We start from the raw sequence: 15517 nt of genomic DNA on the forward strand, positions 1-15517 counted from the left end.
ACTTTAGCATGTATTAGATAAAAACATAATTGTATGTTTCTCAGGTAACTTGTGAACCTAAGGGGAGCTCTGACATATTGAAAGCCTAAAGAAATCTTCATTAAAGGTATATTGACTGCAACTTTATATAAAAGCAGGAAACATTAAACCAAATTGTCTTATTAACTTAACCCAAGATTGTTACATAGTTGCATTTTTAAATTTTGTCTTTCCAGAACAGAATGTTAAAACTTTATCACAATAAAGAAATATTACATTTTTTGATCCATGCAAATGAGACAAACATGATAAAAAATGAGAATGAAAAACAGCTGATGGGAGAGAGGTACAAGGGTGAGAAAATTCAATCCTAAGAATCTTAATATTGTCTTTAATCCCTTTCCTGTCTAATATGAACCATGCAATTTTAGACAGGGCTTCCCTGGTGGTTTAATGGTAAAGAATCTGCCTGCAATGCAGGAGACGTGGGTTTGATTTATGGGTCAGGAAGATCACTTGGAGAAGGGAAGGGCAACCCACTCCAATATTATTGCCTGGGAAATCCCATAGACAGAGGAGTCTTGAGGGCTGCAGTCCATGGGGACTCAAAAGAATTGGACACGACTTAGTGACTAAACAACAACAAACCTCAGACAAAGCCCTTTTCTCTAGAAACTGGTTACATAAAAAGTTTTTAAGAATGGTTTCATACATCATTTCTAATGTCTCCATATGATGCCACATTTTGTAGTGCACTTTTATTTAAAAGGACCTCAAATTTGTAGATACTAAACAAAGCATCTTAATAGAAAATAAAGCCAAACATAAATTTAAATGTAAACTCTTCAGTTTACATTTCTGGCTAGAGATTTATACTCTAAGAATAGCAAATGCTCATGTTTATTGTTATAGAGCTTTAATATTTTCAAATTTTGGATAAGAGATATTTCTGCTGAATAGCTTGTCTAAAATGATAACATTTTTTCGCATGTAATCTTGCATAAGCAGGACACATAAACTCCCAAGTTTAAGGCAATTTTTAAACCTTTTGTTAATTAAAAATCATTAAAGATAAGTCCCTCTCTAAGTCTAGTAATCATTTTTGACTGTGAGACATTCTGTGATGGAATGGATATGGAGTAATGAACTTTCTCTCACCCCAGCAGTTAGTGGTCCTTTCAAATCAGAGTTTAGGTAGATGGGCGGCGCTGTGTGTGGAAGCTTGAAAACACTGGACCCTCCCCCTATGTACCTGGCCTGTATGTAAACAGAGAATTTTAGTTTCTGATCTAATATCATGGAACTATTTTCATTGACACAAACACATGTTAAGTCATAAAAATAACAAGCTATGTTCTTCAGCCCTGAGGCATCAACAGTATATTTATGGTAGATTCAATAATTTATGAAACATCTATTAATATTAGATCTGTGCTCTACAGTAGACATTTCTCTTAGTCTAGCTTACTTATAGACATAACACGTACCTAGAAACCACCACTCATTTCCATTTATTTAACTTCATTCTCCCTCCCCAAAAAGCATAATTTTCTAACAACCCTGTGAAAAAATGCATCAGCCTCCCTCACCTAAGGTTTCTGTTTGAAAAGTTGTGATAGGAGCCCATTCCATACACTCAAATATCTGACTGTCTCTAATTAAAGGTTCATGACTTCTATATTGTTAGAAAATACAAATGAAATTTAAAATGTGAGATATAAAAATGAATTATGGTTTGTTTGTTTTTTTTTTGAGAAATCTGACTTTCTAGTTTAAAGCAAATTAATTAGAAATCAGATTGGCTCACTAAACTCCATGCAAGAACAATGGTTTTAGAGGTTTTTGGGTCTAACGGCAGAAAAAGTCAATCTGGTATACTCATATTCATCATAGAATACTTATTAGTGGCCAAGAAGGAAATAAGAAAGCTAGATTAAAAGTTGAAGGATTTTAATGAACATGCATATTTTTAAAAATCTATCAACTCTTGACAATGAATCATCATAAATTTTGAGACAAGGACAAAGATCTGAGGAAAAAGATTTTAAACATAAAATCAGGTCAATATCGTCTCTTTATATCCCCACAAATTCTCACTTAGAAGATATTAAAAACAATCTAAGGACGGACTGAGATGAGTTTGTGTATAAAATCAATAGATACCAGTTCCCCTCTTCTGAGCTTTTCAAAGTATTCTGTGAATGTCTCTATAGACAAACCTTTTTAAAATAAAATTTATTAATTATTTCAATTCATTTGTAAGGTACCATTGAGGGAGAAATTTATCCATTTTTGAAAATAACAGATACATTCTACAAAAGTCTTTACGTGTCATGAAGTTTGTATTTGATCACATCATGAATATATCAAACCACTGTAACAAGTGGAAAATCTATGACAAACATTCCATCATTAAGGTTGCTTTGGTGTGGTCATTCACTTTTCAAAATTGTCTATACCTATAAACATATTTTCTACAGTTACTTCTTAGGTAACAATTCATATTTCTATTTCAAACATCAAAAGCCAACTTCTAGAATAAATTCTAATAGAATCAGCCATCTAAGTCACATTTAATGAAATTTTGGTCAGTCAGTGGAAAATTGGTAAATAAATATTTATTGAATGTTATTTGCTAGATATATTAAAAATATACTCGAGGGGCCCTGAAGCATATTTTATCTTCCTAGAGCAAACATTAAAAAATAAATGGAATATTAAAAAGCTATTCCCTTTAAGTATCCAAAATTGGCTTAATTCTATCAGTAGAAATAAAATGATGGGGAAAATGAGAACTCTTCTGTTCATAAGAAGTGTATGAGATATAGCCTCATCAGGTCATATTATATTTACAGGTACTGTATTTTGTTCCTAAGAAAAAATTATTAGAATATGAGAAGTCTATTGATTAAGACGTCTTTCTCCTTTTTTACAAAAATTATCAAACAACAATATGGACAGTATGTATAGTTTTTAGTTTCAATAGAAAACACTGAAACTTAGGCTATGAGAATTTATTTCATGACAAAGTTCAAATGTAGGAATTAGTAACTGAATTAATAATTTATAGTAACTGAAAATTATTTCTAATGAAGAAAATATTTACAACATCTTTTGACAGGACATTTTTTCTATATAATAATGACTGATTTCTTTTCATAGAAATGAATACTTCTTCAATTTCAGATCGCCAGTTTTGGGCTTAGAAAGTCTGGCCATGTGTTCAGAGTAGATTGAATATATGAGACCTTTTCTTTGGGGAACAGCTGTTGCTATGAGTACAAAGCCAAGTGGTTAATATAATTATTTAATATTAAGGTGCATTTTGGACATAATACCTTTGATATATCACATTGTAAAGAACCATTTAATTAATGAATAAATAAGCTTAGAATATCATTCCATATTAGCAAACGGATGCTCTTAATTCATAGCAAAATATTCTATAATTATCATGTAAAATATTTGAATAATAAAGTGAAGTAAATCTTTGCAAATTTACCTAGATGTATCATTTATCTATTTTTTAATAAAAACTTCCAAATTGAGCATTCAGTACTAACAGAAATTTAAAAAAAAAGACTGTGAGTTTTTAGTATATAAATATCACAGATAAGTCTCAAACCAATAAGAAAAATATTACAGCAGGTAGAAAAATATTGTTTAAAAGTTATATGATTATAAACAAATCCAAGGACATAGCTTAGTGGACTCTTCAGTGAAACATTACTGGAAATGAAGTATTTATTTTGGCAATGAAATGCTGTACTCTTTTTTTTTAAGTAGATTTAAAAAATCAATTTTAATAAAATTTAATTTCACCAGGCTTATATTTAGATATGCCAGCATATCATCACATTTGACTAAGACATCTATGCTTATAAATTAAGTGAATACATATTTTCTAAAATATGTTACATTAACTTCATGCTTCAGGTGAATGCAGTCCATAATTTTATTTTTCTTTAGAAGAGACTATAACATTCAATAAATCTTAAAGTTCTTTAATCTAACTTCAGATAAAAAAAAAGTGATGAAAATCAGAACCATATTATAGAGAAATGACTCAAGAATATTAGTGCTCACAGTCCATCATCTTAAAACTTTACCTTTGCTGGATCTACCATAAAGCCAGGATCTAAAAGACCTCCATCATTGTGATCATGGTCAACCTCATACATATTATAAGATGGATTGCCGATTTCTACATTTATTCCTCCATTAATAATAGGCTGTCTTCTTATAGTTTTTGTCCTAGAATATGTGAACATTATATGAGTTGTCTAAATATCACAACATGGTGTATGAAACTACTGTATTTGCAGATTTAATAACATTTTAATAGAACTGGTGGAACACTCATACATAAAGTATATTGAAAATAAATGACATTCATTGATTCACAGAGGGACAAAAAATTCTTACTCTAATACATCATTTTCCCAAATTATTTAGATTTAACAATAAAAAATGCACTTGGAACATTCCTTGTAAATAGCTAATACTACATTAGTTGAAACTGAATATAATTAATTACCCTTTTACTTTCTACTTTTCCCCTTTTGTTCCTGAAAAACATTCATAAAAAACAGTTACAAAGAAATTTTGAAATTGTTTTCAATCCCCAAGTCATGGGGCTAAAATTCCTTTACATAATGCAACACTGACTTACAAACTCTAGGTTCCAGATAATCACCCCACAGACAACTCACTGCTTAAAGTTCTTTTTAATTGTGCATTCGCATAAATTGAAATAATGATACTTCCAGTAATATATAAAATCAACAAATGTATAATTTATGAATGAAATACACAATTTGTGACATATAATACATAATCATTATCATTCTATTGACATTGATAATCTAACACATTAATATTATAAAATGTTTTTTAGAGGTTTTTGCTGTTTCAAGGAAAAACTAACAAAATGTAAAATTCTATTGAAAGTTTAATATATTCCCTTGTAATTTTTGTTAGAATATATACAATAAATGTAACCATTCCATCAATATAATATAAGGGAAAGTTTGTTTGAATTATAATTACTTAAAATGAAAGAGGGATAAAATGGTTCAGAAAACACAGAATTATGCAGTTGGAATAAGTAAATCACATTTTAAGAAGTTTTTAAAAAACACTGTTTCTATACCTATTTATGTAATTTATTTACTGTTAGTCTAGAATACTGCCTCTTACCTTCTTTTTCTTTTACAAAGCACTAAACCAATTACCAAGGTGGTTATCAAAGTCACCAAGAGGACGAGAGGCACAATGATGGCTATGCTTCCTGGAAAAAGAAATGAATGAACAGATCAACATACAAAATGAAGTCAAGATGGATATAACAACACTTTATTACATCAAATCATTTGACCATTGACATAATAACAAAAAAGCTTAGGCCAAATGTCTATATTCCTAATTCATCACTACATTACTGCAAAGTCATTTTTCCTGTTAAATATTTGAACTACTGGAAACATTTCTTTAGATATCTTTTATTTATATGTTATAATTAAATACCTGAGGTTAGAAATACTGACTTCTTTGTCAGTCGGAGTCTTATTCTCACCAGACATCTATTTGCAAAGATATAAGTAAATAAACTCTGACTGAATACACATTTCTACAATTTGCCTGACTATATTTCCATCATTAGTTTTTTTTTCCCCTCCATTAGGTATGAATATCTGGCCCTGAGTACATGTGGCAAGTTAGATGGTAGCCTGGGAAAGCAAAAGGGGCAATGGTGTCAGATTTGGATGGACATTGGAGAAGGAAATGGCAACCCACTCCAGCATTCTTGCCTGGAGAATCCCAGGGACAGCGGAGCCTAGTGGGCTGCCGTCTATGGGGTCGCACAGAGTCGGACACGACTGAAGCAACTTAGCAGCAGCAGCAGCAACAGCAGCAGCAGCAGGCCTAAATAATAGTTTCATAACTTACCTGAATTGAAACCTTAGAAAAGTTATTTAAAATTTGAGGCTCATGCTCTTCACCCATAAAAATAGAGACATGAAGATCTACCACATAGGGCTTTTAGCTTGATTCTGCAAAGTAGGTGAACAAAGAGGATTCTCTTTCTCAAATTGTAGTTCCAGAACAGTTTCAACAAACCATCATCTGGGGGCTTGGCTTATGTTGTAAATGTCTACTTTTCCTTTTTTTCCATACATTTATAAGAATGAGCTTAGGTTGTATCACTCATTTTCAAAATGGAAGAAAAAGTCTATGGAATAGATTTTCAAAAGCGGTCATAGAAAGTGGGTCTTAGTTTTTTTTTGTCAAGAAGAGCAATCTTTTTTGTTTTTTTCCTAAAGAAGACAATACCTCTTTACTGATGATGTGATCCATAGTAAGATACACCTAAGGTCATATGTCACTTAGGCAGGAAGAAAACGGAATGCAAGCATTGCCTAATAACAGGAGAGTATTAAGTAGCTTTATGAAGTACCCAGTACTCACATTTCCAGCAGACAAATATCTAGTATCCATAAGATAAAGCCTTTGCTTGTTTGAGAAAAGCATCTGACTGAAACTGCCAAGTGAGCTTAATCATTGTCTGAACTGAGAAACAAAGCAATACCCAAACTAGTTAAATTTTAATGTGAGGATCTTGAATGGTTCAGGAATAAAACATTAAGAGTTATTAAATATATGAATTGGCCTCTGCATATACATGTACAATACTGTGATAAAAAATTAATGGTGATATTAAGCACAATAAACAGCTGCTTCAGTTCAGTTCAGTTCAGTTCAGTCACTCAGTCGTGGCCAACTCTTTCCAACTTCGTGGACTGCAGCACGCCAGGCCTCCCTGTCCATCACCAACTCCCGGAGTTTACTCAAACTCATGTCCATTAATTTGGTGATAATATCCAATCATCTGATCCCCTGTCATCCCTTTCTCCTCCTGCCTTCAATCTTTCCCAGCATATTTGAGATCATTTACTAAAATACCAAAAACTCTTTATTAAAGAAAAGGCATATACAAGATAATCTTTCAATTTGAAACTTCAAAAATAGCTTGTCTAAAATAATCAAATAGCTAACTCTCTCTTTCATGCACGGAAAAATATGGCTTTCTTTCTTTAGTCAGTTTCTGAAATGTAATACTCATTTTATTTTATTTTTTTATGTTGTTACCAGCACTATATAATTGAGTGAGGCTGATATTATATTACCTTCTTGGATTGGGGAAAATGAACTTTACATGCATGTGTAATTATTAGTATTTAATGGAAGTAGAGAATCTGGCACCTTGGATAGTAATTAACATTTGTTCACAAATTTTAAATACCAGTGAGCAGCTTGGTTTCTTCATAAATTGACTTAAACTAATTAATCATGACTTTATAAATATCCTCACTTCATCTTTTTTTTTTTCTGCTAAAATTTGTGGTAAATTTGTAGGTTTAAAATACTTACCAATATTGGTTTTAAGGTACATAAAGTTACTTTCTCCTCCAAGCAATTGCAAATTATTTAGAAAATTAGCTTTTTCTTGTTCTACATAGTTTCTTTTATTCCTATTAGGTAGAAATGCTGTTAATTATGCATGCTAGAAAAAAATTTTTTAAAGACCTTCGTTTTTCTTTTCCCCATGACAGATGGCATTTCTAGTCCCTTACATAACAAGCACTCTGTTTAAGAGCCTACTGTGCTAATATGTTCATATAACCTATCAAGGTAACTGCGATAATGTTCAACATAGTTGATAAATAATGCAGGGTAGCAATTTGGCAAGTTTTTCTCCTTTTTTTTTTTGTAAAATAGTTTATATACATGGAAACAACTGGAAACTACATGTATTTTTAGAATATAATATAGGTATTTATCAAAAGAAGTATTTTTTCCAAGCAGTGTACATGGCAGTAAATATCATATTGTAACATATAACAATCAAGGTCTATAACAGGTGATTTTTTTAACAGTATATTGTTGGTGGACTGTTCTAAACAGATTTTTTTTTAAAGTATACTCTGTACTTACTGGGTGGAGAGGAAATTTCAACAATTTTCTTACAGAAAATGATTCATGTCTATGTATGGCAAAAACCACTACAATATTGTAAAGTAATTAGCCTCCAATTAAAATAAATAAATTAATTTTAAAAAAAAGAAAATAGAGCCAGTCTTTCTTTGCAAAGTTGTTCTGAGGCCCCATTATGTAACGCTTTTCCATTTGAAAGAACTATATTATCAAATTTCTATGCTGAGAAGAGACCCCTTCCATGGGAGAGGCAGTACATTATCACAGATGAGACAGCAGATTCTGTATCCAGGCTACCTCTGTTCAAATCTCATCTCACTAGCACCATATGCTGGGGCCAATTTTTCATCTTTGTCCGAGTTTACACACTAATAAAATGAGTGTTATCATTAACATATACGTCACAGTAATGTAAATAGAAGTGTGTCTACTATACAGAAAGTGCTGATACATGTTTACTGAATTATCAAAATTGAGTTATCAAAATACATATTGCTGTGTCACTCCATGCATAACCAAGCAGTGTACATGGCAGTAAATATCATATTGTGTATATAACAATCAAGGTCTATAACAGGTGATTTTTTTAACAGTATATTGTTGGTGGACTGTTCTAAACAGATTTTTTTTTTAAAGTATACTCTGCACTTACTGGGTGGAGAGGAAATTTCAACAATTTTCTTACAGAAAATTACAACATATTGTAGAGAGTAGTTCATTTGTAATTTGGGGGCATAAGCTATCTATCTTGGTTTTGTAGATAGCACAGTGCCTAGGATATCATAGGGACTATCCATTTGGTTCTAATTTAGCAAATATATTTTTAAGTGTTGCTATGTCCCGCACACGCAACACTTACTGTACTTTGCACTGGGGATGGAAATGTCCCTCCTTTCATGTTGTTTGATGTATACTAGAAGATGATTAACACATGGGTTTATTTAGCACAGTGATATGCACTGGCCTAGTGAAAGTATGCATTGCTCTGCATACACAGAGGAACAGAAGCCAGCTAGATCTGGGATAGCAGAGGAGGGTTGGTTTGTCTCTGAAACGTGATGGAAGTCCTCTTTATTCCCATGAAAGCGAATGCAGGTCGAGTGGAGGAGGAGATACTGAATTAATCTAGGGAGAGAAATGTGAAGACCTGGAGGAGAAAAGATTAAAGAACAACAGTCTGACTGGAGAGTAGAGTGGAGGGTGTTGGAGGAAGCTGTGACTGAAGAGAGAAGCAAAGGGATGTTAGGAAAGATGTGCAAGCTGATAATGTTGAAGAAAATTTAGGAAGTAACATCTATTGAATAGATTGTTTAAGTCAATTTAGAAGAAAGGTTAAGAGTGACTCCTAAGTGTTGCTTGAGTAAACTTCTGTGGCCAGCTGTGTAGACAGGAAGGCAAAATAAGGTGCATAAAAATGGCTAGCTGATTGGGGAAGGGAATGAGATTATTTTGGGAAACACTGAACATCAGGTTCCTGTAGAAGAATATAGATATACAGATATAGACAGAGATGACATTGATATAGATACAGCAATTGTGCAGTGGTATACATGTCTCAAACTCAGGACAGAAATCAAGATTGAAGACAGAAATTTGGGAGTAATTGGCAAAGAGCTGAAAACTGTGGTCAAAGAATTATGGATTGCCAAGCAGAGTGTATGGAGTAGTAAATGAATTAACTAGAAGAGATCAAAAAGAAGTATCTCACAAACAAGACAGCTGTTTCAAGAGGTTAGGATGGAAACCAGAAGGCTTCATGAAGGTTAAAGAAAAGAATCTTTGATTTATTGGTTGAACTTATAGTAGAAAAATGTAAGCATAAATTATACCATTACAATGACCTCTTTTGACTTGCTGCTATATATTCAGATCTTGTTTGCATAAATGTGAGTGTATATGTGTATGTAAATATATAATAACTAGACTGCTATTTATTAACCATTTTGATAAAATATAATTTTAAAAATCATTTAAAAAATCATGTTCCAAACTTATTTTATCCTTCCAGGGATTTCCAGGAGGATGCTTATCATTTGGTCATTTATAACCATCCTCACTTTGCACCCTTCTCACTCTTGTCCCCTTTGTGCCAGAACACTGGTCTTCTTTCAGTCCCTTCAGAATTCTTGTATCTGATACTCCTATTGTTTGAAATACCCTTAGTCTCTCCTCCCCTTTTTAATCATTCAAGTCAGTTTAAATATCACCACCTCAGGGAAATCACTCTTGATATCAGTTCTCTTCCGATATTCTCTATTTCTCTGCCTTTTTTACTTCCTTAATAGGTCCAATCAAGACTCACAATTGCTTTCCAAAAGTTTACTTATTTCCTTGCTTTCTTTTTAAATTAATCTTCCTCTGCTCTCTGCTCTCTAGGACCTCTCAGCTTCCTGAGAAGAGGCACTGTTTGCTTTATGCACTGATTCATCTTTGGGATCTAGACATTACTTGACACTTAGCAGAGGCTCCATAAATACTTGCTTTGGGAGAATTAGGAGAAATGCATTATTTTGTAGCATTTTTATCTCTATATTTGCAAGTTTATAATTCTCTAGTATAATATATATTTTTTGACATATCATGGTTTAAAAGAGATAAAGTAGGAAAACAGAAGATAAGTATAACTCCCTAACAGATAGCACACATTCCTTGTCACTACAATAAAATACAGCAACACTGTATTACTGCCCCGCAAATGCTGTGGGTATTTTTATCCTCCTTAATTGTAGCAGATATGAATAGCTTAATCCAAACATTGAGTATCCACTCATTTAAAAGTTCAGGTAAGTTTAAAATAGGAGTATATAAAAAATATTTAATCATCCTTAATTTAAAACTCTTCCAAATAAGAGTTTTCAGACTAACTTTTTCAAGTGGAACTTAAGCAAAGTTCTAGAATAATAGATCTGCTTAATTCTACAGGCTGATCTTTAGACACTTCAAACAGCAAGGGCCAGAAAAATCTCAGTATGACTACTCAGAGTTGATTAAGAAAGTTGTTCATCAATTAGAAAGGTAAATCTCTGTGCCAGCTGACGCAAGTGAGGCTGACAGAGGCAGTATATTTCTGATGGCACCAAGGTCCAACAATTATGGAATGCTTCACTGTGAGTAGAAGTGCAGGTTTGAAGACATGTTCCTAAAACATCCATCCATAAAAGAGATGACTTCTGCCCAAGTTCAGGGAACATTTGACAACAATTCAAAAACCACTGGAGTTTAGCCGAAAGAATAAAAATAGCCCTCCTACCTTAGGAAAGATTGACTTAACTACCTTTTCTTTATTTTCAGAGTTACTGATGCAAGTTTCTCTCAGCACAAATGTCTGATGATAAGTACCTTTTAATAGAGTCATTATTTGGCCAACTTCACTCAAACCTGAGATAATTTGACATTTGCATAGCTAATAGTCCTTTCAATGTGCATTGATACCTCCATTAAATTTAATGACTTTAAATCAGTGATGGAAGAATGAGCATCAGAATCCTTGAAAAAGGGGTTACAAACTACTTGACACGCCTCCTTCCATGCGATAGTCCCCGTTTTAGAGCTGCTGCATGTAATTGGAGACATTTTTCTTAAAAGGGAGCTTGTTACTGATACAAGTGGTTGAAGACATCACCTTTCAAAAAATACAACTGGCACACCCCTCAAGATCATCTTCCAGAACCCAAACTTTTCCCTTGTAGGTGGACCTTATATATAAACTGAAAATTCAATTGATGTTCTACTCTGTTTCCTTTCAGAGTTTTATCAATATTTAAAATTGTTTTACCTATCTAAAAGAATATTTTTTATGTGTCTTACATAATTGAGAAATTACCATAAAAGGCTAAAATACTATAGCTTCATTAATTCTCAGTTTATTACCTCAGTGTATTCTATAGCTTGGTACATCAAATGCATTTCTTTTCATTAAAAAATGCTTTTGATGATGATTGAGTCTTATAACTAGCTCACAAAATCATATAAATTGGTATTTCCCAAGAGTTATTAGTAATAATGTTAGTATGATCCTGGAAGAGAGAGAGAGAAGACAGTATGTTTTTTTCTTTTGAAATATTAAATTAGGCAAGGTATATTTTTCCACCTCTACTATATTTTATGAACCCATTCATCAAATCCTGGTACCCTATTCCTACAATTACATGTCCATATCTTTGCTAAGTTCTTCTCCCTTCCCTTCCTTAAGACAACACACAAATTCTAAGGAAATTAACCCCACATTTTCCTTGACTGGAATCACTTACCTCACATCTCCAAATTAAAGTTCTCAGTTCTAAGGTAATTTGTTCTGTACTCAGTTCTAAGGTTATTTGTTCTAGGCCTAATTGTCATTTTTCAAAGATAGTCATCCTTTTTAGCCTGAGTTAATTTCTAAGTGGTAGAACTTTGGACAGTGTCATTGGAAGAATTTCAAGCAATGATAAATTATTTGGGGACAGGTACAACAGACAAGTAAATCAGCAACACTGGGAAACTTTATCTAAGGTACAAAATCATATACTGTTTTAAAAATATTATTCCTTAATCAGAGGAAAATTGATTTACAATGTTATGTTGGTTTCTGCCATATAGCCACAAAAATCATACACTTTTGATTTTGACAATATCTTTCTTTTTCACAAATTCCATAGTATTTTATTTTCGTGTGCACTAATACCAGCAGTGAAATTCTAGAAAAAATTACTAAGTAAGTGTTCATAAATCAGAGATACTGTTTTTTTCTCTTCAAGAATATATTTACTTACTTGATAGTTATTACAGATTTCTCAAAACTTTCTCACTCATTAGTGCTAATATATGAACTGAGAAATTTTTCTTTCAGAGTTTTATTTTGAAAATCTTTATAAAATTATTTAAAGATGTTGGAAGACACAGAATGCCTTTCAACACACACACTGTCTTCCAATGTGTCTATGGAAGACACGAAATGTTGATATAGATGAATTTTCATATCAGAGACATGTCCTAAGGCTACAGCTACACACACACACACACAAAACTTGCAAAATATTGAGCTACATTTTACTATACTTCAAAACCAGTACTTTAAAGACAAGGAAGCAATAAATCAACTAGGATCCTTATTAAAAATTGCTTGTTAACATACTTTATCACTTTGAGACTAACTGGTTAAATTTGTTTTTCCACAACACTTTGAAATGCACTTCAAGAATAATACATTTTAATTAAAACATGAAATTATTATTTTTTTCCTGCAGCATTCTCACATCTATTGTGATATTTGCATCTTTTGCAGCTGACACACATTTCCTAAGAAAAGCTCATGCTAGGTTTGCAGGTGTGTGTTCTGAGAACTGCCAAAGTTTGAGATGAACCCTCAGAACCTGAAAGGGTACCTAATGATCGATCCTGTCACCAGGTAGCTCAGTGCTTCATCTTTCAAAAATCACCTGGATTGAAGTGGGTCTTTGGCAAAATTCCATGAAGCAGGTTTTCCAAGACTCATTTCCCTCAGTTGATGGGTAAGAAGAAAGATGGGTGGTGTAAGAAGAAAACAATGATTTCTATTTTATGTGGAACACCAAAGATATTAATCTGAGAAGCTTACTTGTGCTGATGTGATCAGACTTGCTGCTCTTTGGGGCTGGCCTCTCACATTGTGTGCCCGACCAGTTGGTGGAGCACCTGGAAAGACAAAATCAACACAAAACAAATCAATGAGTAACAAAACTCACAAGTCTGCTAATGTGGTGACTTCAACCAAATGAAATGAAAGAGAAACCAACTATCATAGTTCATGAACACTTAATAAAGATTTCTGCTAATTTCCCCCATATTGTCAGTATGCTGAGGGTAACTTCCATTGGACTTCATTTGTTAAGATACTTTTTTAAAATTTAAGTTTACATTCATTTTTCTTTATTCTGTGTTAAACTTAAATATGGCAGGTTTTGTAAAAAAATTGAAATTTTAATTAAGAATTGAAATTAATTTGAGAAATACTGAAGAGAGAAAATTATGGTACTATAAAATGGAGTTTGCCTGTCAAGCAAATCCTTGTTTATTAAATTTCTGTGATTTATTTTTGCTAGTTCTAACTCCAAAGTGGAACTAATTACCAAAGAGCAAGTACTCATCTGTCTCATAGTTCAAACTGTAGAATTTTTACTCTTCTAAATCAGAGTTAAGGAAATATAGTACTTTCCCATGTAAGATCATACTTCTATTACCATGAAATCAAGAGAATATGCCAAAATTTTCATTCAGAGAATTTGTCTTGCCCATACAGGAACCTTGACATTATGATGGGAAGTTTAACAGAGGATTAAAATAATAGATCTGATTAAAATTCTTCATTTAAACATAAAGCATAACCATATATTTAGCCGATTGCATCAAAATGAATGCTGGAATGATTTTAGCTATGTTTGAATAAGGTCTGCTGGCTAACAACACAAGATGCCTCTGTGCATCTGTGAGAGGAAACCCATAGAGAAACCATTTAAATTGGCTTCGGTTCTTATTTAAAATGATTGTCAAACACCACCATATCAAGAAGAGTTGTACACAACAAAATAATAGATTCCAGGGTCATTCCCAGTAGATCTCTTTGGGCATGGTGGCCAAACTAAATGACTGCAATTTCTAGGTCTCTGCCAATTCTGTCATAGCCAGTTCAGATAGCTGAACTTGTTTCAGAACTAGGCTTCTATGATGCCATGTGAATTTTTTGTGGTATTTGTGAAGACAGTATTGGGTGTCCTAAAACACAGACAAGAGCTCACAAAATCATCATACTGACAAACTCCATTTATAAAAAAAAAGTTTTTCACAAAAGCATTATTTTGTTTCATAAAAGAAATTATTCAACTTCAGCATAATTGACAATAATGTTACTATTCAAGAATATAGTTATTTGATTAATTATATTACATATGGAGCATGATTTAAATGAAAATTAATATCATTATAATTATTATTTTGTCATCTTTTCATGCATTATCCAAATGTTTTGTTCAGAACTTTAAAAAAATTAACATATATTTCACATATATTAATTATATACTATAATACAAATAAATCATTAAAATAGATAAATAAATTTAAGGCCAGTTCTGACTCTGTCTATATTATGAAGTGAGGTAATGAAATGAGCATATTTCAAATAAGTATAATCAAGTGAACAATCAATAAAATCATTGATTTTAAAAAGTAATTCCTTTTCTTCCTTAATTGTGTTTTTATGGATGAATGATTTAGAAAATTGTTCCAATTCCTCAGTTTCTAATTCTTGATACAGTCCAAAGATAATTAGGCAGAGATGTTTAGGCAGATTTTTGCAAACATGTTGCTAGAATAAATTCTAATCATTGAAAAATTTGTTTTTGTTTTATGTCACTTTACATTTGTCAAATCTTTCTGATTGACCACTGAAGATATTTTCCATGCTCCAATGAAAAAAAAAATACTGATTATTTGGTAATCTTGTTATACAAGTGATGTGTACAAAGATGTTTTGTGCAATCATGATGAAATATTGACTAAAATATCAAAATTTGCTCCTTACATTACCTCT

At 32.2% G+C, this 15517-nt stretch overlaps 1 protein-coding gene across 1 annotated transcript in view; it reads right to left on the reverse strand.

Moving 5' to 3' along the window:
• Positions 1-15517, reverse strand: part of LRP1B (LDL receptor related protein 1B) — a 762233-nt gene that overhangs the window by 2347 nt on the left and 744369 nt on the right. Inside the window, exons 63-66 of the mRNA XM_040227930.1 lie at positions 13550-13626; positions 5179-5269; positions 4089-4233; positions 1138-1236 (exon numbers count right to left, since the gene is read on the reverse strand). Coding sequence (XP_040083864.1) covers positions 1138-1236; positions 4089-4233; positions 5179-5269; positions 13550-13626 — 412 coding nt within the window. The remainder of the gene's footprint in view (positions 1-1137; positions 1237-4088; positions 4234-5178; positions 5270-13549; positions 13627-15517) is intronic.

The sequence above is a fragment of the Oryx dammah genome, unplaced genomic scaffold (genome assembly GCF_014754425.2).
Source record: "Oryx dammah isolate SB20612 unplaced genomic scaffold, SCBI_Odam_1.1 HiC_scaffold_27, whole genome shotgun sequence".
In the NCBI taxonomy this organism is placed as follows: Eukaryota; Metazoa; Chordata; class Mammalia; order Artiodactyla; family Bovidae; genus Oryx; species Oryx dammah.